At 30.7% G+C, this 23,412-nt stretch overlaps 1 protein-coding gene across 1 annotated transcript; it reads left to right on the top strand.

The window, feature by feature from the left end:
- The first annotated feature begins 1,822 nt into the window (after positions 1–1,822).
- LOC144839586 (putative sodium-coupled neutral amino acid transporter 11) lies at positions 1,823–22,454 on the top strand. The gene is made up of 13 exons (XM_078695016.1): positions 1,823–2,087; positions 2,544–2,609; positions 6,785–6,914; positions 8,209–8,283; positions 11,040–11,174; positions 12,217–12,282; positions 13,127–13,227; positions 14,094–14,167; positions 14,920–14,990; positions 17,216–17,377; positions 20,419–20,531; positions 21,156–21,302; positions 21,909–22,454. The coding sequence occupies exons 2-13, from the start codon at positions 2,559–2,561 to the stop codon at positions 22,200–22,202; spliced, it is 1,419 nt and encodes a 472-aa protein (XP_078551142.1). The 5' UTR covers positions 1,823–2,087; positions 2,544–2,558; the 3' UTR covers positions 22,203–22,454.
- The last annotated feature ends 958 nt before the right edge of the window (positions 22,455–23,412 follow it).

Below are 23,412 nucleotides of genomic sequence, written 5' to 3'. Positions count from 1 at the left end.
TTACTGTACGAGAGTGAACGTGTCAGCTATCGACTGACATCTAGCACAATATTAATATTATTTGAAGATGGATTGATTGCTCACTTAAAGAGTGCAATGTTCGTCTGAATAGAAAACATAATTGCGTGGGAGTGCTACAAAAGTGTAGCAGCCCGCGCGTTGTGTCGAGCGTTGACATATTTTACATTGTGCTCAGGGTTTTATGGCTGCTTCACACAAGCTATGCCTTTTTTTTTTGGAATTTTGCCCCTCTTAGTTTAATCAAATTATTACTATGAAATAAATGTTAATTTGATTGATTGTTTGATTGATTTTTTCTCTTTCGTGGGTGTAGCCCACTTTTATTCTTTATTCCATTCCATGACAAAGATATACAAAGATTAAATTAAAAAAAACAACAAGCAACAACATGTGTTAAAAAACAACCTGTGTTTATAACGTGTATGTACTATAGTATGGTTAAAAGAGAAATCTTTTTAAAACATAACATAATTGGGTATCTTTTTAAAATATACATGAATAATATATATATTGGCACACTCATAAAATTTGGCCCCAAAATTTGGATTGTTTGATTGATAGTGCTAAACGAAAAGCTGATCATTTCATGATTTCATTTCTTTATGATAATATTATAAATCCCTAAACCAGATCTAAGTCTAGATAATATCGTCTTTTAGCTGTGTACGTGAGTGCCGGTGGTCACTTGTTTTAGATGAGTGTTGGTGCTCAATATACTTCCGGTGATCCGTCCGTTTCAGATTTGGTCAACTTGTCTGAGTTTGAGTTTTGTCTATAGGCCTACTACTGTCATGGATGGTGCAATAAATAACAAAAATGAAATGACGGGACCAAATCAAACCAAGTTTGTTAACAAACTATTCAGTGTATAAAAGATGTAGACTGATTATCAGTAGTGTTGTGAGGCTTAGGATTGTAACAATCTGTTAAGCGTTCACAATGCCCTTAAAGCAAATATGTTTGTGTGAACATAAAACGCTAAGAGCATGTGAATCGAACACACCGATTCCAGACGTTTTAACAAACGTGTAAAAGAGTCTATAGAAGTGTATTATTAATGTATGTATTGATCCATGAGCAAGTATTAATTCGACGAAACGCTCTTAAACCGACGGAGTTATGATGCGAATTGTGTGTTACGCTGAGCAATGGGTAAACCCGGTGTGAATGCATATTTAATTGGTACGCAAATAAAATTGAGTTTGTTAATTAATTGTTAATAAAGCTTGGTTCACACTAGGACGCAACGCAAGCGAGTTGACCAATGAATGAAAAGCATTTCAGTCTATCGCTTGTACGTTTGTACGTCGCTTTGGGAACAAAGCTATAAATAGCCATGGTTCCTACTGTATAGTAAGGACGCAACGCAAGGACGTCGTAAGCGCAATTTTTTATTGTCACATTCGATGGATTATTCGAACTGTATTCAACTTGTTTCATTGCGTCTACGCCCTTGCGTTGCGTCTCTATTGAGAACAAACAGGCCTATAATTTAAAAACCAAAACGCTGATGGTTAACCACCGACTGGAGATTGTTGTCTCAGAAAAATCCCAGATTCGACCTACCTGACGCGCAACGCAAATAATTTGCCTAATCGCAAGTGACAATCCGTTACCACGTAGGTTGGTAAAATCCTTTTAAGTACCGGTAATAATGAACTGTAGGCGAGTGATTATTGTCGGATATGTGATAGTGAATAAAAAAAACGCGGAACCAAACCAAAGTTTGTTGTTGGAAATTATTAATTTGATCTAACATTTGAAACTTAAATTTGACACGTGACAAGACATTCTACTTAAAAAGATGTTCCTGTAATTGAAGCATGCTGAGATAATGTATTCAGTGACTCAAATAATTATTTCTTCCCTGCCGCATAATGGAACAGTCTCTTCAAATGTTCTCTACCGACCGTGGGTTGATTATCGATCTGTTCGCTCTGTGTCTCGAAGGTGGTTGATTCTGACTGCCAAGACGTTTGCTCTCTGATGCTTTTTGATCTGAAGAGGAATCTTAACATTTTCACTGTTAAGAGGGGGTTTAATTCGATTAAAACTCTTTAAATCCGGTAAGTATTGGTCTAGCTTTACTCATGAAACGCGTTTTACTACGTTTTTGTATAATTAACATCACCCATGCTTGATATATCGACTATCTTTTTTTTTTATGAATGATGTTTTAACGATAGCGATCAGACAAAAGCTTGATGGGTCTGCTAGTCGGTGGCTTATCTATCAATAGCCTATTGAATATATTGAATTTACTAGGGATGTTTACATAAATATTTTTAGGTCACACAATAACAGTCACATACGTCGTATTTATGACTGTGCTGTCAATATAAGAGGTAAATAGGCTACATTATCTTGTTCTTCATGGTTAATAGAACCCATGTCAGATGCGTTTGGAAGAATTTCCGCACTGAATTTGACGTACAAAAGAAAGCGACTGATTGTGATTGGTCAAATTATTGGTGATGCACGTATACTCATTTTATAATTCTGAGCTTTCATACTTCTTTTAGATAGTGATATTGAAGATGGAATATAAGGCAGCTGATGAGAGGACCCACATTGTGGATAAAGGAGAGGTGAGATTTTGTATTTTCTTCTGTAAAAATTATGGTTAAGTTGGCTGAGCACCCATATTATATTTTACAAGTATTGGTTCAAATCTCAGTAGGGATCTTTTATTTTATATATATATATCAAGATAAAAAAGTGAAAATAATCAATTATGGGTGAGTTGGTAGAGCACATGAAGGTTATTTGGTCAAATCCTAATTTTATTCATTTTACATACAGTTATAATACGTATGTAGGCCTGCTATCTAAACACAATTAAACCAAAAGAAACGTTGGGAAAATATAGCTTGATATCATATTGCCTGTGAAAATGCATTAATCAGAATGTGTCAAAAAGTTAACACAAAGGAATCAAACTCATATAAAAGACCTGTTTGTCGCTAGTTATCTCGTCCTTCAGATGGGAAATTAAGTGCCTGGTTCGTAATGCAATACTATAAGAAACAAATCACTACAATAGTGCGTGGGTTGTTTGCTACATGATAGTATATACTGTATATAAATTGTTTGTAATTTAATCCAAAATTAATCTTGGAAATGTACATGCCAAGGAGATCTTAGCTCATATATTAAAAATGTTTTTTACTTAACATAAAAGGAATTTGAATGCAAGTTTTTAAATCCATATATTATTTTTAAAAATTAAAATGTTTTTATTTATTAAATATATTTTGTTTTGGTAACATGATTATGTAAATGACTTGACTTTGTGGCATTTCCAGGGCCTAAATATTGCAGAATAAAATGCTGAATTTGACTGGATTCAAATAATCATAATTTTCTAAATCAATTTTTATTAATATAACTGTAATATAAGAGTAGGAAAAGAGGAAAATAAATGTTTTGACTAAATTGACATGCCAGTAATTTAGAAAGCAATAAGTTGGAGACCATGTCAAATTATTCTACTGCAGTAACTACATTTTGTTTACTCCCTGTTTATGCAATTATTTAGCCAGCTTTTCTTGATTACAGTGACAGTTACATTGATACAAACCATTGAGATATACCTCCATGCACAATCGAAAAGTTACTGCAGTAAACACAATTTTGACATGGTTTTGAACATGTTACATGACTCCTTTGTCATAGCAGGGAAGAGTTCCCTGGTCATAGTATGATGATTAATTACTATTGATTTTCCAGTAACATGTGTTAATTAAATATACAAGTACTGTAATTTGTGATTGTTGAAATGTTTTTGTTCTGCATGTTAAATTAACATCAATTTGATTACAATAATTTGTTCTTTACTGGCTTGACCAACACAAGTTTAATTGGTGAACTTCAAATGTATTACTTCCAGGGAATTGACCTATTTATTATTTATACTTGCCATCTTTATTTTGTTACTTTGAAAAAGAGATAAATTTTATTTTTTATTGAATTGTTCAAGTTAAAGTAAGTTCATTTTATTCACACAAAGCAGAATACAAAAGTATGATAAATATAATGTAGCAATCAGTTTAGGCGTTGTGTTTGGAAACCAAAAATAAGCTCAAGAGCTGTAACACTGCTAGTGGAAACAAGGCAATCTAACAACTGGACACTGAGCTCGCCTTGCCAAGATAGGAACTCGTAACTTTGATCTTACGGCAGGCTGAGACAAATACCAACAACAGTTGGCCTTCCTACTGCACTATGTACTATTCTCCATGGCGCACGGTGTCTGTTAAGGGGCGTGGAACTGATCATGTTGCAGCCACAGATACATAAACTCTTTGATCTCCAGAGCTCAGCATCCTGTTGATGGGAATGAAGATTTAACATAAAACATATCAACTAATTACTACCAATGAAACAATGGTTTTCAATGTAGAAAGTAGTTTTTTTATTACTCTGTAATGCGTTGCTAAAGGCTAGTGCCCCATCCCTTAAATACACCTCTGCTATCTTCATGCACTTTCAGTTCTCAATTACATTTGGTTATTAAATGAGTTTAGCGGCAGGTGGGTAGCTGTACACCGGGGAAATTGATCAATTTAATGTACATTACCAAGGATCATTACACATCTAAACCTATGCAATCATTCTTTAGAAATTGGAGTAAATATTTGTACAGAAAGGTAAAATTGTACTTTGTTCAAGTCCCCAACATACAAGTACATTTGCCCAATAAGCACTTACTATGTTCACAGGTACAGTACAGTATTTTCTCAGCTCACAAATACTTTCTCTAGAAGACAAGCACGTTCACCAGTTCACAATAATTTCCCCAACTCACAAGCACTTTCTCAAACTTACAATCAATTTTACGCCCCTGCTAACAACACTTTAGCCAACTCACAAGCACTTTCACCAGCTGACAATCTTTCCCCATCATGTTAATTCATTGTGCACATACAGGGACATTGGAACTACAAGTTTTCTTACCGATTCCAAAACGGTTTTGGTGGATTTAAAGGCTAAACGATGACCAACGACACACAATATATATAGGTAACTTTATTTCCAAAAAATGTAACAAAACCACGCACTGTGGATTACAAAATCTGATGAGTTCTTACATGCATGCCTCTTACAAAAAAAATAAAATGAAATAACGTACAAAATAATGATTCAAAATAACAAAAGCCACTTATTTCTGTTGCTGGCAATCTCACGCAAATGAATTAAGTCATTTAAATTACTTAACTTAAAATTTCTGATGAATCATTTTTAAGTGTACTTAACAGATTGGTTTGATGTTTTCCAATTCAGCCTTTTATACACACAATATAGGTCTATGCTAATCAAAAGCTCCCCAAGGGACATATTCCTGGTTCCCGAGACCAGTCAATGGTGCATAAAAGAAAACATACAATTATGTAGGCTAGTAGGCCTATAAGTACCATTGGAAGTCTGATTTACTTTAAATAAAACATACTCAGAAATGATTAAGTGCATTGAAGTACCACAGAGATAAATTAATTTATTTACTGGTAGTATGGTTGGTCATTTTCTAATATTAAAAGATTCATGCCAGTTTTAATATTTCCTTTAATTGATTGTGACCATGCAAAAAGCCTTGAAAAAAACCAAGCTAATTAAACAAAATTATCCCAACAATGTCATTTTAAAAATATAAAAAATAGTATTTTTTGAGCTGTTTTTCTGGTTTAGTAGTATAAGCTTAATTAATACTACTCTACACTACAATATATTTTGTTTTAATTACAGGTCATAGAATCAGAGGTCCATAATACTAAATAGGTGTTTTTAATCAGAGTATTAGGATTAGAAGGAAGCTATTAAAACCAATAAGAAATTTACATAACCTAGTTAGGCATATAGAGTGGTCTTCATTGGCCATTTACAGCTACTTATGTGATTTAAAATTACGCAAATACGTTTCCTAGGCAAAAGGCGTAGAAATCAATACTTGTTACTGGCAACCAAAACGAAGAGAACAATTACCTCGTCCTTATTCACTCCTTGACTTCTAAATGAAGCAATTAAACAAGCCGCGTACCCCCGAGGGAACCACGTTCAATTCAACCAACATGACTTGGCTTGTATTATCTTAACCCACGGGTTAGTGACTCGTAAAAATCAATGGCTTATTGATTTCGTCGGTAGAATTTCGCTGGCTCAGGAGTAATATTTGATTGCTGTTTCTTCGCGGATAATAAAAGGTGTATTGGTAGAGCGTATGCTTCACTTGGTGCCTAATTTAGGCGCTTTAGTTATTGAATTATTTGCTTTATAGTAGCAAATAAAATCTGTTTATTTTAGCACAAGACTTACATTCAACATTTATTAAATCTTGAATGAGAATTCGTATCAGAAAATACAGTCGGATTCTTTCTTCATGCACTTCAAAAGAAAAAAGCTGAATTATATAATTTATTCAGGTTAACTAATTAAATTAAAAAAAATATTAGATCAAAGGTAGAGAATACAATATGTAGTAGTTAAAAGTTCATTTTCATTTTAAAGACATGGCCACTCTAGTGTAATAAAGTTATTCAACTGGTAGGATGGTTGTTGTGATAGAGGCTAAAAAACACCAGGGTAACTCTTCTGAAAGATGAACTGGGTTCTTTTAAGCATACAAGCCAGATGTGATGGACATCTTTATCGAGAAGACTTGTTCTACAACAAAAAGAGAGTCATAGGGCAGTCGATCTTATGGCTGTAGTTTGCCCCTCAACTCGATATTAATAATAATAATAATTGGCATTTATTTATATTTTGCTAGCCAATCAATGGAGCTATCAACACAAGTGATAGAATTGAACTCATTGAGGATGGAGAGGTGGAGAAACAAAGTTCAGTTACTGGAGCGAGTTTTAATACCGCTAACAGTATCTTAGGATCTGGTATCATAGGTAAGTTATACGTCAGTACAGTATCAGGGCCCTATGAAAATATTATGATGCACACAGATTCACAAATATAAGATGCACAAAAATAAATGGTGCACAAACCTAATATAAGATACATAAAAATAGAATTTGCGAACACCAATAGGCCTATTTATAGGAAGCATAGGAATATTAAAAAGATGCTTAAAAAGTGTACAAAAACATAGGTTTCTCAAAAATAGATGCACAAAACTAGTTAGAGGATTCACAAAATAAAAGATGCATAAAAATAGAGTATTCGCAAAATATACGCTGCACAAGAATTTTCAAAATATAGGATGCACAAAAATAGGAGATGCACAAAAATAGATAATGTACAAAATAAATGATCTACATTTATATATGAGTTTACAGTGTACAATATCTTTATTAGTATGCATTAAAAAATGTGAATAATCAGGCCAAGAGTACATGCTTTGCATTCATGACTTAGAGATACAAACGAGAAAAGAAAATAGCATTGACATTAGAATGACATCACACATAGCAATGATGTGCATGTACATAGTAATAGAGAATTATTGATTTTATAATGTATGTTGATATAACTGTTGCTTGTATAGCGAGTGAGGCAGTCAATTATTGGATTACATAACATTAAAACATTAAACATTTAATAATTAATTAAGTTCAGGATGAAATTAATATTGTCTTACCCATAATTGTTGGAACATTAACCAAATACGTACTTTGATGATTTTACATTCGAAGAGAATGTTTGAGGAGATCTTTGATTAAAAAATGTGTGCATCATGGTTCCATCCTCTCAGTTTGAAATAGCTACAGGAAAATCTATTAGAATTAAATGACATGGAAATTTACAACATTACTGTATTGAGGCTCTTTAATTATTGTTTTTGAATAATATATTTATATAAATAAAATATGATAAAACTAGAAAATCAACCATGGAATGTTGAAGTAAATAAGCTTAAGTTTAGTATTCTTTGTAGGTCTATTTCTGGAGTCAGCAGTAATTTTTTATCATTTTTTTTCTATTGTGTGGTTATCCAAGTCATACAAGATGTTGCATGTATCATTACAATGTTTAAAAATATTTATACAATATAGAAGATTTCAATAATCACTTTATTTTTTTAACTGAAAATTGTAATCAATTAAAAAAAATTAAATGACAAGAAATGATGTTAAAGGTGATTTTTAAAAGATGGAACATTTATCCTTGTTCTTGTTTGAGAAGAGAAGCTAAACGCTGTTTCAGTAAACATTTTTTAATGAGTGTTTTTATTATTTTCAGGTATTCCATATGCCATGATGAAATCCGGTCTACCTCTTGGTATTATACTTCTTATATTGGTTGCTGGAATTACAGGTTTGTCATTACTAAATTATTACCATAGTCAATGTACGACTTCCGCAATCCAACCTCATCAGCATTGTTGGTGCAAATTGATATTTTAGGTTGTTTTTGTGGAAGATGTTATTGTTAACTTCCTGGTTGACATTTTGTTGAAATGAATCAACTACTTACTTTAGCTATGCTTTGTATGCATTAATTTAATTTAAATATACTTGTGCTTTTTTTGGAAATAGCTATATACCAACAGAACGACCTATTGATTTTAAATCAATGTCTTCTTGGTGATGTCATAATTTATTAACATCTTGAATATACTGTCATTTACTTCAATATTTGGTGAAATTTTAAATAAACTGCTTATTATATTATTATGTATTGCAATTTAAAAATGGAAACACAAAGGTGTGATATATTTCAAGTAGCCTTTTATCTATTCATTGATTAAATTATTAACTAAAATTTAAATTGAAATGGAGATCTGAGGATTACCCAACTATAGTATATGAAAATGAATTGAATAATTGAAAGATCAATAATTAAATTGAATTTATTAAATTGAATAACATATCAAGGTGATCCAATCGGTAAAAAAAAAGGTCTCCATTGGGGCCCTTGTCCGACAATAGTACACACACAAAAAAAAAAATAAATAATACATACAAGTAACAGTGATAGTATTTGACAATAGTTTCTTCACTTAATTTGTTAAAAAGATTGGCGCTTTTTGAATTTAGACAAATCATTAGCTTTTTGTTTTATATTTTTCTAGTGAAAGTAATTTACAACGACTGTATTTGCAATGATTTCATAAAGTATTTTATGGCAAATGTATACAAATTAGGTAGGAAAAGATAAAATGTGTTGACAAATCTTACATAAACACACAGACTAATACAAGCATAAGTGAAGAGTTTTGAAGCACAAAATATAAATTCTATGGGTAATAAAAAAAGAACTACAGAATAAATGTTTGAGTGTACTTAAGGAGTACATACAACAGGTGTATTTTGAGACTTATTGATACTGGACAAATTATAAATACAGTACCAAAAATTAGCTACTAGAATTGGCCGTAAGGAGGCTGGTTACTTTATAATGTATGGTAGAAAAGTATGGTGATTTTCACAGTCAACACTCCCAATACCGGACACCTTTGGGCTCTGGCCTTATATGTCTGGTTTTCCAGAAAGTCTGGTATTCGGAATGTGTTTTTAATGGTAAAAATAAATTTGGTACATTTTGGATCTCTAGACAAGTCTGGTTTTAGAGAATTTCCAGTTTTCAGAGAGTCTATTATTGGGATTGTAATACATACTGCAGGTAGTGAGATACTGTAATGGATATAAAACAATAGAAATTATATGACTACATACAGTACATATATACAACAAGCTCTAAATTATATTATAATTTATTCTCAACACACATTGACAGAATATTTAAGAAATCTTTCCTTAGCATTTAAGCCTCTAAATAAAAAATGACATTCCTTTGAAATGTGAAATGCAACAAATTGAATAGAATATTTGATACCTTCCAGTTGATTTATATTTACATTGACATTCTAACGTTCTAAATTATTCATTTATCAGTAGAATTCAATTTACATTTAAAAAATCAAATACATACAAACACAATACATATTAAATAAACTAAAGATAATAATAATATTTATTGGTTACTCTACTCCATACAAAATGTTTATAAAATCAAATACATATAAGTTACAATATATGCACAAAAAAGTTAACGATTTACAATTAGAATATGTCAAGCAGTACAAAATACAGTAAATAATATTTATAAAAGAATTGGCCAATACTCTTAATTGTTGAAGATTATCATTTTAATTATAATTATTATAATATAGTCATTAAAATAATGCTTAAATTGTTTCTATGGTAACACCTTCCGAAGCATGTACAGTAACATACATAATGTATGCTGAAACCAAATGATTTGATATTTTAAATAAGAAATACATTAACTTGATGAATCAAAATAGCTGTTTGTATGAAGGAATTTTTGTGTAAATTTACCTTATAAGGGATGGTAATGAAAATTAAAGAAAAATGTAAGATTTCTACTGTTGTGGCACCTTGGTTTTTAAGATTACAAAATAAATAAAATTAATTTTGTATAATAGCTGATAGGCAGGTGCATTTAATACACAGTAATATAACCATCTCTTTTTACAAAGTGGATTGATTTTTTTTTTGTAAAATTACTCTCTCTAAAAAACCCATTGAACCATTTTACAGCGTTTTCACAATATGAAAAAAACAGTTGCTTTTTATTCAAATTTGCAAAATTAAATTATGCTTTGATGAATAAAATAAAGTGATAGCTATGATAGCAAATTAAACAACTGTTTTTTTAGAAAAGTATTTATTTGAATAAATATAGTGTACACAAAAGGCTATGAGCAACGTAGATTCAGATTGCTTTAATATGTTACATTGATTGGATGTTGGATTGGATTAATACATATCTTTACAGTATTGATTCTGTTACTTGAAATTTTGTAAATGATACTCCTTTGTGATTTGAAGCCTATGCAACAAATTACAAAACATTGCAATAAACATCGTCAAAAATGTCTACAAAGTGTACACAGTCAATTAACTACACTTTAAAAAAACTACACGATTCTAGTGGTAGGCACAAAGTGCACTGTAAAAACTCCAGTTGTAGAATAAGTCTCCATATATATATACAAGTCTGTACTTAAAAAGCTCCTATCATATTATATTATTATTGTTTTTCAGATTATTCATTGGTTCTACTTATTAAAAGCGGGCATTTATCTGGTACCAACACATACCAAGGGCTAGTTGAAGTAGCATTCGGGAGAGTGGGCTACTACTTTCTGACCATTGTACAGTTTCTGTATCCATTCATAGGTAAGTATAATCTGGATCAACACACTTGTGTTCAAAAATAAAAACTTAAGTTTCGTTAGGAAGGACTTAAAAAATAAAAGAAAATAAAACTTAAGTTTTTTCCCTGTTATGAATTTTTCTAAAAATCCACTTGCATCGGATATGGGACAAGTACTTTAGTATCGGACAACAGTATTTGAAAGACGTTCCTGTTCCCTTTAAGTAATGAAGTTTAAAGACAAGAGAATTTTTTTTAACCGGAAAGAAAATAAATTCCTATGCCTGAGCTATATTTATTCCCATTAAAGAGTGATAGATATATAAGAACATATTGAGGAGTCTATGCTATTAACGCAAAACAGACAAATTGACATCTTAATTTGCAGTAATGAGAGTAACAAGTCTTTATGAATGCATTTATCAACGTCATTATAATTAGTATGTTTATAGCTAGCATATTGTAGTTATTCACTAATAAATTATGTAACCATTAGATCTGAGACATCAAAGTTCTTTCCTGAACTAACTTAATTTATATGCTTCAGTGGTCTAATGGTTGGTCATCTGCCTTCCAAGATTTAAGTTTGAGGTGTCGGTTAAAATTGTTTTTACTAGTGTTTCTTCTTCTTCTCAAATTTACTAATGTTTTCTTGCTTTTACATTTTTAAACATCTTAATTTGCAGTAATGAGAGTAACAAGTCTTTATGAATGCATTTATCAACGTCATTATAATTAGTATGTTTATAGCTAGCATATTGTAGTTATTCACTAATAAATTATGTAACCATTAGATCTGAGACATCAAAGTTCTTTCCTGAACTAACTTAATTTATATGCTTCAGTGGTCTAATGGTTGGTCATCTGCCTTCCAAGATTTAAGTTTGAGGTGTCGGTTAAAATTGTTTTTACTAGTGTTTCTTCTTCTTCTCAAATTTACTAATGTTTTCTTGCTTTTACATTTTTAAGCATTAAACTTCATTTTTTGAATTTTTTTTCTGTTCAAATTTATGTAAACATTTTATTTCAACTAATAATGATTTTTACAAAATTTATCTCCTTCAGCAATGATCAGTTACAATGTGATTATAGGAGACACAATCACTGCAGTGTTTATAAGAGTCTTTGATGGTGAGTATTTCCTAACATGTTACCTGTATCATGGAACTTTCCTAGATACTGAACAAATTAAGATACAGTATAGAAACTGGGTGCAATAACAAATTATGCATTCAGAAACTGAGCTAAAAATGTGTAAATGTGTAAAATAAAGAGAGCAACAGAGGGTGTGCTATTTATTATTTCAGCCCATATTGAAGATAAAAATAACTCAAGATTTTAATATAAAGCATTTGTGATGTCACAAATATATACATTTTCTGAAAATCAGTAGACATAGTCTGTAAGTATGTAACTATTAATCCCCAAAAACTCAGGTTGATAACCTAAAAATTGTAGATGCTTTCGACAAAACAAACAAAAAATAAAGCAATTTTTTACAACAACAATCATTTGCCAGACAACATTAGCAAATGCAAACCCTTTCCTCTCGTATATTATTTTGATATCATAAAGCGTGGGCTTAAAGTATCACGTAAGCGGAGGATTATTGATTGGGACAGGTAATGACAAGCACAGAAGATGAGTTTTACGAGACGTTATTACACTAATTGTTATTCAAACCTCTGTTTTATATATAACATTATAGGCAATGGCTGTATAGCATTGCCATGCATTAGGCTACAGTGCGTGTGTATAAACCTACCGTATGCAATATGTATGTCTAATGGGATTGACTATAGATTGGTGATGAATCTAAATACTCTGATAGTAATATCAATTTATTGGTTTTGTATATTAATAAAAACCTTTTTAATTTTATGAGGGTTGTTGCTTGGATCCTAAAACCACAAACAAATGAGAACAATACAAAATTAAATTGATATTATTTTATCATTTGTTGTATTTTTTCCAGAACAACACGTGTTGGCAAATCGTTACTTTGTCATATCATTAGTAACAGTGTTTATAACATTACCTATATCATTATACCAAAATGTTGCTAAGTTAGTCAAGGTAAGCACATTATTTTAACATTATCAAATGTTATGTTTTTATGTTTAAAAAAAAAATACAAAATAGACTGGTTCATTGTTAATTACATTAATAACATTTTTTTTTAAACTTTTAATTATCATTTGTGTATACTTGTCAACCCAGTATCATTTAGTGATGTTGTTTGCTTATGTTATATTAAATAGTACTGGCTAATTTCATAACATTATGTATGTAGCACATTCAGTTATGTTTACAGTAAGTTAGGCAGACAAAGGCAACAGACCGTGAGACATTAATGGGTTAAACGATGTGGAAACTAGTGTAACTAATGTACACATTGACTATGTAATATTTTTATAGCTAGTCACGGAATGTTGATGGTCATCATACAATTAAACGTACATTATCTTACATGAAGTAGGCCTGTCAATGTGGCATTTGTACAGTAAACCTACACACCAAGTAGAAGGTTCCGATTCGAATCTTTTGGGCAGCTTTTTCAAATTCTCTACAGATTTCCTCATCTTAACCAATTAAAAAAGACATTGATAATTTACAGTATTTTTTTTATTACCAGTCATTTTTATTTGTCTGTGAATTACAGTAAAACCTCTGTATATGTATGTTGTGCAGAAGTATGCTGATTTTATTTTTTTTTTTCAAATTCCTCAACAACTATCAGTTTTAATATTACAATTTAATTATTTTTGTGAATTAAAATTGATTACATTTTAAAGCATCTTTAAAAAATGCATTATATATTTATTCACAAGCTTCTTTGTTATATGTAGCAGTCAATAAAGTAACAATCATGCATCAATTTAAAGTCCATCAATACTTCATTTGTCTAGAAATTGATTTTATTGATGTTTTTCTCTTCTCAGATATCAATTGCTTCATTGGTCCTTGTTCTATTCATCATGTTAGTTGTCATAGTGCGATATGGAACATTAAATTTGTAAGTTGGTCTCTTTTCTGTGACCATAATTTTAATTAAAAAATGTACCCATAAATTTCCTAGTAATTGAAATTCTTTCTCTGGCAAGTCCTCCAATTAGAGACATATTTAAACCTCCAACTACACCCTGCCTCAAATAATGCCGTCAACTTATAGAACCCAAATTATAGCTTGCATCAATGACCTCTAGAGCTATAATCAACAATACCTCTAATTAGATACCCATTCTCAAAAAAGACCTCCAATTAGAAACCCCTTTAATAAAATACCTCCAATAATCCTAATTCAATGAGAGCTGTATTCTATTCTATAACATTCGATGCAACACAATATAGACCTATGGTAATTAATTGATTCTAATTAGAGACCAACACAAAGGTCACAAATTAACATTCTCCTCAGCAAGCCCAGGTATCATTTACTTCAAATTCATTTTTCCAGTTTAATTAATTTGAAATTGAAATTAGTTAGCCTTTAATATTATCTGTACTAGTAGCAGAACATAAATTAGTTGAGGACAAAGAAGACAAGCTATTTGCCAATGATGAAGCTACAGTATCTTGAGTGGATAGATTATGCTGATTCTATGAGAGGCAATTTAAGGAGAATAAACAAGATGGCATCCTATTGTGCTGACCTTATCAAAAGAGATTTGACCTTAGGAGATCATGATTACGCATACATTACAAAAATAAAAATGATTTTATATTTTTAATTGATTTTAAAACCATAATGTTTTTTTTTCCAAACAGACCTGAAACACCAGATCCGTGGGTCTTTGGTAAAATCACTTTTCCTGAATCTATTGGAATCATGGCATTCGGTAAGAAACATACAGTATTCTTGTAGTGAAGGTAGTTGCTATGGAATTAAACTACCTGTACATCGTAGGGCCTAATAGAAAGGTATTTCAAAGCAAGGCCCGTCCTATAATAGCTGTCACACCTATTGAGATAGGAAATGATTAACAGGTGGCTGTTTTGTGAAGCTCAGATTCTTACATGCTTGTTAACTCATGCATTAATAAACATTATCAACCATTTATCTTTAAATATTTAAAATATTTTAATTTCACCATATTTGACATATTTAATGATATTTCTAATGGTCATGTACCATTTTATTTAACAAATTTATTCAATTTTATGGACTGGACTTTTCACTCTAACTAGAAGTCAATCAACTACTCCAACATTAATATTCCAACATAGAAAAATATGTCATGGAATTGATTGTAAATAATTTCTTGATGATTTTGGTGAATATGGCGGCGCCACAGTATAATTTAATGTATTGAAAGAGCTTTTCCAGGATAAGGAAAGATTTGTATTGTATTGTAAAAAATAAGTTCAGTGGCCTTCATAACCACAGTATGAACGCCACTTATGGTCTCTGCTATTCATGTATATCAAAATTAAGTACATGAATATTGTAAGTAAGTACAGTAACAGCATTCATGTTTTTAACTTTAAAGTGATTATGATTCAAAAGTTTTAAGATAAATCATTTTCCAATGAATATTTCTAATTATGTTAGAAATTATTTTATGAATACTGCAATGATATTAAAATAGATTCAACTATAAATCTATTTTTAATCATGCATAACATATAAAAGGAATTTACTATTATTTTATAATTATTATTAAGCACCATAGTGGCATTCTAGCTTGGTGGTTACATGCTTGCTTACAAATCACAAGGTTTTAGGTTCAAATCTTGGAATGAGTAACAGTACCAGTTGTTATCAAAAACATTCCCGTTACCTGATGTCTCATACTGTAGGATATTTAGTTTCCAACGAATGTTTAAAATTGTTACAAATTTTAAAAAGCACAAAATTGAAATGAATAAACACACATATTTACATATCTAAAGCCCTGTCTACACTATCAAACTAGTTTGACAAAAAAGGTGTGATGTGCCCAAATATGGTAATGACATGCTTAAATATGGTAGTGATATGACATCATCATTTCCATATGGGCACATCACATCTTATGTCACATAAAGTTAAATGTGGATATTATTTATATTTTGTTGGTATACTGTATGTAAAATGCATCTTGTAATGGGCATTTTATGGTGTTGATGTAATAAAACATTGATGCTATGGGGCTCATATGGGGGATTGTGCTCACATATATAATCTGAAATTATATTATCTTAATATAAGATCTGATCATTTAATTTATTATAAATTGAATTTTTATTTTTTTTTAATATTATTCATTATAGCAATTGTTTATACATTTTCATTTTTAAATTTTAATACCTACAAACCTCACTCCCACCCCCAAATATGAAATTGTTACATGTCTGGTTAGTATTTTTATTTATTTATTTATTTAAATAACAATAATAATTCTAATAAAGTGCAGTTATATGATATAAATATATTTTGCAATAAAAAATGCGCAAAAAAACACAAAATATTTATTACTTTATAAAACTGTATTCACAAACAATGAATGTATTGACATTTAGCCTGCCTTCATCTTCTAAGTGTTCTTGCTCTAATTATGTTTTGAACGGTAATGTTTTCTTGATGGACTTAGAGCTATATCGCTCACCAAATTACTTGTGTTACATCCAAGACGTTTTAAGACACAGGGACCACCATCAAATTTTACTTGTTGTGAATTTTTTTATTTGTAAAGGGCATCCCCAATATTATATAAAAACGGAATGACTAATAATTATACAAGAGAAATGCATGCTATACTGTATTCAAGATTTAAAAAGTCCTTTGGTCGTGGTAAACTCAAAATACTAATAAATAAAAATAAAGACACATGTTAAAAACTTTAATGGCTAGAATCATAATACTGATTATAGGAATTATTATGTCATATATGTGTACCAATTCAAGAGACTCCTTCCCCCATTGACCATAAAGTAAAATCGGGAGTTTGGGATAAGCATTTACTCAAGACATTTAGTGTGTGCACTTAGACAGGTTCTTCTTCTAGATGCATCCTTTGGGTTATAATACTACAATCAAGATTTATCAATTACAGTTTTTAATTGTTATTAATTTATTTTTCAGCCTTTATTTGTCATCATAATTCTTTCCTGTTATACACATCACTGGAGGATCCTACCGTCGACAAGTGGTCAAAGGTCACACACGTTGCTGTCTTCATATCATTTATACCTTGTGCAATATTTGGCATTTTTGGCTATGCAACTTTTACAGGCAACACACAGGGTAGGTTTTGTCAAAATAACAGATATATTATTTATACAGTATTGTTAAGAATATTTGTTTCTAAACCAAGACACCCTAATCATTATCTCCAATACTTGAAACACAATTAGAAAAGCAGGATCTAGGACCTACGACATACGCACATTGTGTCGTTGGTCGTTGTTTTACCTAGATTTCGCCAGACTATGTCAAAAAAGCATGTTCATGTCGGTGCGACAGGTGCGTACGCACCCCCACAAATTGCAAAAGGTCCACATTTTATAGGTTCTTAAAATAAATCTGTAGTGTATTACATTATATATATATTGCAAAGTTCTCAATATTATGAAAATGGTCCAAAATATATTAATCCGCACCCACCCAAATAAAATCCTGCGTACGGCCCTATGATGTATTAACTAGTTCCTACATAACTAGAGGTAATCTCAAATAGTAAGAGCCCTATTTAACATTTCGTAGACTTGATTGTAATTACATTTTAGAACATGCAACAAATTTTATTTCTGTTGTCACTAGTCACCGCTATTACAAAAAATTATTTAAAAAAACAAATTGTCCTGTGTGTGCCCCTGTATGTGTTAAAGAGTTTTTCAACATAAATTTAAAAGTGATATAAGAGTATGAGAAACACATTTTGCATTTAATAGCAGCATTGTACAAATAGTTGATGTATGTACTTTAGCATAACATTATATAGTATAAAATTAATAGTTTAGAATTGTCATGAGTCTCCCGAGAGTGGTAATTAAATTGCATAACAAAAGTATTACTGTATATTAAAATAATTTAATCTGAATTATTACTTCTACGTCGAGTCGAATCAATAACGCTGCAAGCTGCCTCTATTTTATTACCTATTTTATGATGATAATGTGGACAATCAATGAAAAACAGAGAGTATTTGTGTTTGCAAGGCTTTCTTTCACATTGTATCTAAGTAATCAATGCTGATGCGCTTCATACTGTTGATGCATTTGTTCCGTTTTCACACTAGAATTTAATGGATGTATGAAAACTGCGTCCTATATAATCACATTGAAATCGTGTTTGCACGTTTTCTGTTTCATAGCTAATAATATACTGCAATACTATTATGATTTCCCTATATTATATAGTCATGATTTGCCTATAAATAATCATGATGTGTACAGAGATGATGTGCCCATATATAGTAATGATGTGCCCATATATAGTAATGATCTGCCAAAAGTGATGATGTGCCTTATATAATGATGATGTGCCGATATATAGTGATAATTTGCCTATATATATTGATGATATGCCCATATATGGTGATATTATCCCATATATAGCCATAAATATGATTGATAATGATACAATGATTAATTCAGGCTGGATTAATTGTATATTACCTAATCTAAATAATATTTAAATAATAAATTAATTTAAAAATAAATTGATTAGTTTATTTATTATTAGAGATAATAAAGTAGATAAATTAGTTATATAGTTATTTGCAAATTAGTCATTTCTTAAAACCGTTTTCCAAGATGGAATCTACTATCTACATAGCATACAACTTAAGACATATTTAAGCACGACGATCTCGTCAAATACCATAGCAGCCATTCTCCTGCCGTGCCCCGAGGGTCTGATGACGACAAGCACAATTTGCAAAATCAAAATGCATTGCGATAAGGCAAAGCGCGTTGAAGTGTCATGATTTATTATCGACAGTCATATCGCAAATCGTTTCAAAATCTTTGTTTTATAGCACATACTGGCCAACATCATCATCATCATAGTATTTTATGCTTCTATCTAAAGACTAATAGTATTAAGTAATCTGAATATAATTTAAATATTACAAGAAGTAATAATTTAATTTGTTAGAACTGCGTAGTTATTTACTTTATAATGGAAGATTTAAGAATAATGTTAATAAAACATAATTCATACATTTACATACATTAATATTTAATTTTCCAATTTAATAACTACAATAATAATAGAATCTGAATATTAAAATTTAAAAATTAATAATATTTATTCGGTCACCAATGAAAAATAACCAGAGTAAAAATAGGCTAAAGCCCAAAAAGATTCTGCTTAATGGAAAACGTTTCTTTTTACTTTAAAGATGTATTGTCCCTTGGAACACAAAAAATGAAAAAAAAAATATTCTAAATTTAAATTGGCCATATCAAAGTAATATTAAAGGTATTCACTTTAAGTCGAAAATTCGAGCCAAAAACAACAAGTTTACGTAATTAACAGGTAAATTAATTTGATTACATTTCGTCGGGAAAATCATCACAAGCGAAAGTAAACAAAGATTTCAAACCACGAGTATGCATTATACATGATGCTAATTAGGATTGTTTACAACTCGTCGCGGTTGAGAAGGTGTTTTCACACAGATCGCGAGGAAGTTTTATGATTATGCATACAGAGTAGCCAAACAAGCGCGTTGCATTATGAGATATGTTTTGATCGAAAACTTTGACTGGAAGTCAAAGTTATTTTTTGAACAAAAAAATGTCTGTATTTCGGTTAAATAATTTTTTTTTTTACTAATTTTTGGTGAAAGTTAATAACTATTATGATACTTCAAAATGACCCACTTTTTTTCGAAATTTAAAAAAAAAAATTTTTTTTGAATTGGTCAAAGGGACAATACATCTTTAATTTTTTAATATTTCACAATTAAACAAATAAGCTATACATTTTTTATTACTGCATTAGTTATTATTTTATGATAGGAATATATAAAATGAGTGTTGTTCAAATATTTACAGTATTTAATGTTTATTGAATAATGAATATTTTATTTTCCATAGAGTGTATTTAATTTATTTAATTATTGTCTTTTCATATTTGTTATTTTATTATTATTCTTTTGTGACATTTTACTTTTACTGCAAAGCAGCTAGAGTAGAATTTGTCAACTGTTAAGATGTATATTGCATTCTTTTATATAATGAATAAAAAATAATTTCCCATAGAAGGAGTACATTATTAAAGTGACATTTTACTTTTATAGAAATCTAATCTATTATTTATTTTTTACTTCTTTGTAGGCGACATTTTAGAAAACTATTGTTACAGCGATGATTTAGCGAATGCAGCTAGACTAGTATTTGCCGTCACAATCATGTGCACATTCCCGCTGGAATGTTTTGTGTGCCGGGAGGTTTGTACGATTCTTAATAATTAATTACTTTCAATCTCTAGGCTACAAGAGACGAAAATAACAGCTATATAAAAGGTCATTAAAGGTCAAGCATTTTGATTAGCTAGATCTTATTTATCTGTACTAAGAGCAATGTATGGCATGGATATAATACACGGATTAAAATGTGTAATTAAAAGTTAAGCCTACCTCAAGCAAAAACAAATTCCTATGCCACTGAACGTCTTCCTGGCCACCTATCTCTTGATGGCAAGTCAGCTTCCAGAGTCTAGTTCAAGCCTTATGAGGGTCCTGTGTGACAGAATGTTTGTCATGATTTCTCTTGCAGTTTTGTAAAGAAATAAACACACAAATGCATGTTAATTAGGCATAATAATTGTTTAAAATTTGTCTTGATTAGGTAATTATTGTGGAGTATCAACATGACCAGAATTGTACTGGGAAGGTTTTAAACTACAGTGGGGTTGTGGGTTGGGAGTAGAGATATCAATATGACTGGAATTTGTACTGGGTTTTAAATTACTGGATTGGGGTGATGGAGAGTGACCCACACTGTGGCAGGTATTTCTTCTAGTGGTAGAATAAAGGCAAAATTAATTCATTCATCATTGGTTTTTTTCTTAGGTTTTAGAAAACTTTTGCGTTCATCAAGGTTGGATTGATGAACCACAACCATACACCAGGCATCTTATATTTACCTTGGTTGTCACTGGCCTTGTGCTGGCCTTCTCTATGAGTACAGCCTGTCTTGGTATAGTGCTATCCTTAAATGTAAGTAATCTCTCTTCTTGTATGCTTTATTCCCTTCATTCTCCAGATCATGTTTATATATTAGTGCTCAATCTTCATTCTTTACTGACTGAAAATATGAAACAGAATTATAAACTTTGGTTCCCACTTCAAATGTAACGCAAGGGCATAAGCCCATCATAATGCTCTGTCTACACTATCAAACTAGTTTGGCAAAAAGTGTGCCCAAATATATCACATCATCATGTCCATATATGGGCACATTGCATTTTTTTGCCACATAAAGTATGATAGTGTAGACAAGGATTTTAAAGTAATTTAAACAATCACGCCATGATCATCCAAATTTTCGCTTATGATTGGTCAACTCAAGCTTAAGTGTTAGAATATAAAATAACATACCTTTTTGTTTGCGATTTCCTCATATGCAAGTCACTCTGTTTCCTTCAATCTCAAAATCTCTCTGCATCCTCTTTTTTGTATTCAATAATGTTCTTAAATCTTAAAGTAAGTCTTCATCATTTATCATTTTTTTTTGTTCTTTCTTCTTGATGTTATTCAACTGAAATAAACAAAACAAACGTGTTAGAAAAATGTATTTGAATTACATTTCTTTTTTTTAATTAGGGCGTTGTATGTGCAGTTCCATTGGTTTTTATCTTACCAACTTTATCGTACATCAAGCTAGAATCGGGGCCGCTCTGTTCTCTACAGAAGATTCCAGCCTTATTAATTGCAATATTCGGATGTTTTGTGTTTCTTTCCGGAGTTGTCATGATGATACTAAGCCGTAACGATGGACGCTGTGAAACGGTCGTTGATTTGTCGTATTGTAACACTACAAGCGACATGACAACTACAATATCTGAACAATTATTTTCACTAGGTAGCACGGTCGTTACAGCAATTACTCCTTCATAAGAAAAAATATAAATTATCGATATATAATATATTAAAATACAGTGTATGACAGTGTGTGGATATTGGTGATAAATAGCTCCTAATAAGGTAGAATATAGATAAGTATATCCAAATATAAAAAGCCCCAATTCTCACTATTTAAAAGTCGTTTTTAAAATCAATAATAACATAGCACAATTATACAGCACTTTTAAATTATAAAACCCAAATAATTTGTAAGTATACAAGTATGCAATAAACCCATCTCATTAATTATTAATTAACTGATATCAATTTATAACTGATATCAATTTATAACTGATATCAATTTATAACTGATATCAATGTATAACTGATATCAATTTAAACTGATATCAATTTATAACTTATATCGATTTAGTGTATTAAATATACATTTATAACTGATATTGATTAATTTAATGCATTTTATATATCAATAATGAATGTCATAAAATTAGAAAATTACCTCCTCATATTTTATAAATTGTTTTAAGCCTTGATCAGTTCAAAATACTACATTTATTTGTACTGTATATAATCAATATAAGCATGTGTTCTAGGGTCACTCTGTAGTTACTGTAAAAGGGAACTTTTGATTTGAGACAACCTGAAATCCACATATTTTATGTCGTCAGGCTCCGTCTTGACACAATCAATCCACAAATCCTGTGTCTAAGAATCAAATGGCATGCACACAATGAATTAACATGATGTACCAAGGCAATCTAACAGGACACTGAGCTCACCTTGCCAAGATAGGAACTCGTAAACAGTCCTTCTATCTTATGTCTGGCTGCGACGAATACCAACAGTACTGTACTATGTACATATTCTCTGCGGCGTGCAACAGTGTCTGTTAAGGGGTGTGGAACTGTTCGTGTCGCAGCCACAGATAAACCCTTTGATCTCTGAAGCTCAGTATCCTGTTGTTAGATTGCCTTGATGTAACTAGTTCCTAGTTTCTTAATAGTTGTCTAAATTGAAAGCTCTATGTACTGCACAGGTTCAACCTTCAAGTTGTTCAACCTTTTCTCTACTGTGGTAATGATAGATTTACATTTTAAGTGTACTCTAGTTTGACCAAATACATACATGACAGGTTTATACAATATTTAAACATAAATATATATTATATTTTTTATTAGATTTGTTTTATCAGTGATATTGTTGAAGTATAATATTAAAAATGTATTAGCATGCTACACCACAA

The sequence above is a fragment of the Antedon bifida genome, chromosome 4 (assembly GCF_963402885.1).
Source record: "Antedon bifida chromosome 4, ecAntBifi1.1, whole genome shotgun sequence".
In the NCBI taxonomy this organism is placed as follows: domain Eukaryota; kingdom Metazoa; phylum Echinodermata; class Crinoidea; order Comatulida; family Antedonidae; genus Antedon; species Antedon bifida.
This window is presented reverse-complemented; position numbering and strand designations above follow the sequence as displayed.

Bases quoted from the DNA above. Each gene is read 5' to 3' on its own strand.
- LOC144839586 (XM_078695016.1), top strand. From the start codon at position 2,559: ATGGAATATAAGGCAGCTGATGAGAGGACCCACATTGTGGATAAAGGA. The intron at 17,378-20,418 runs GTAGGTTTTGTC...ACTTCTTTGTAG, and splicing joins TTTTACAGGCAACACACAGG to GCGACATTTTAGAAAACTAT. The intron at 21,303-21,908 runs GTAAGTAATCTC...TTTTTTAATTAG, and splicing joins GTATAGTGCTATCCTTAAAT to GGCGTTGTATGTGCAGTTCC.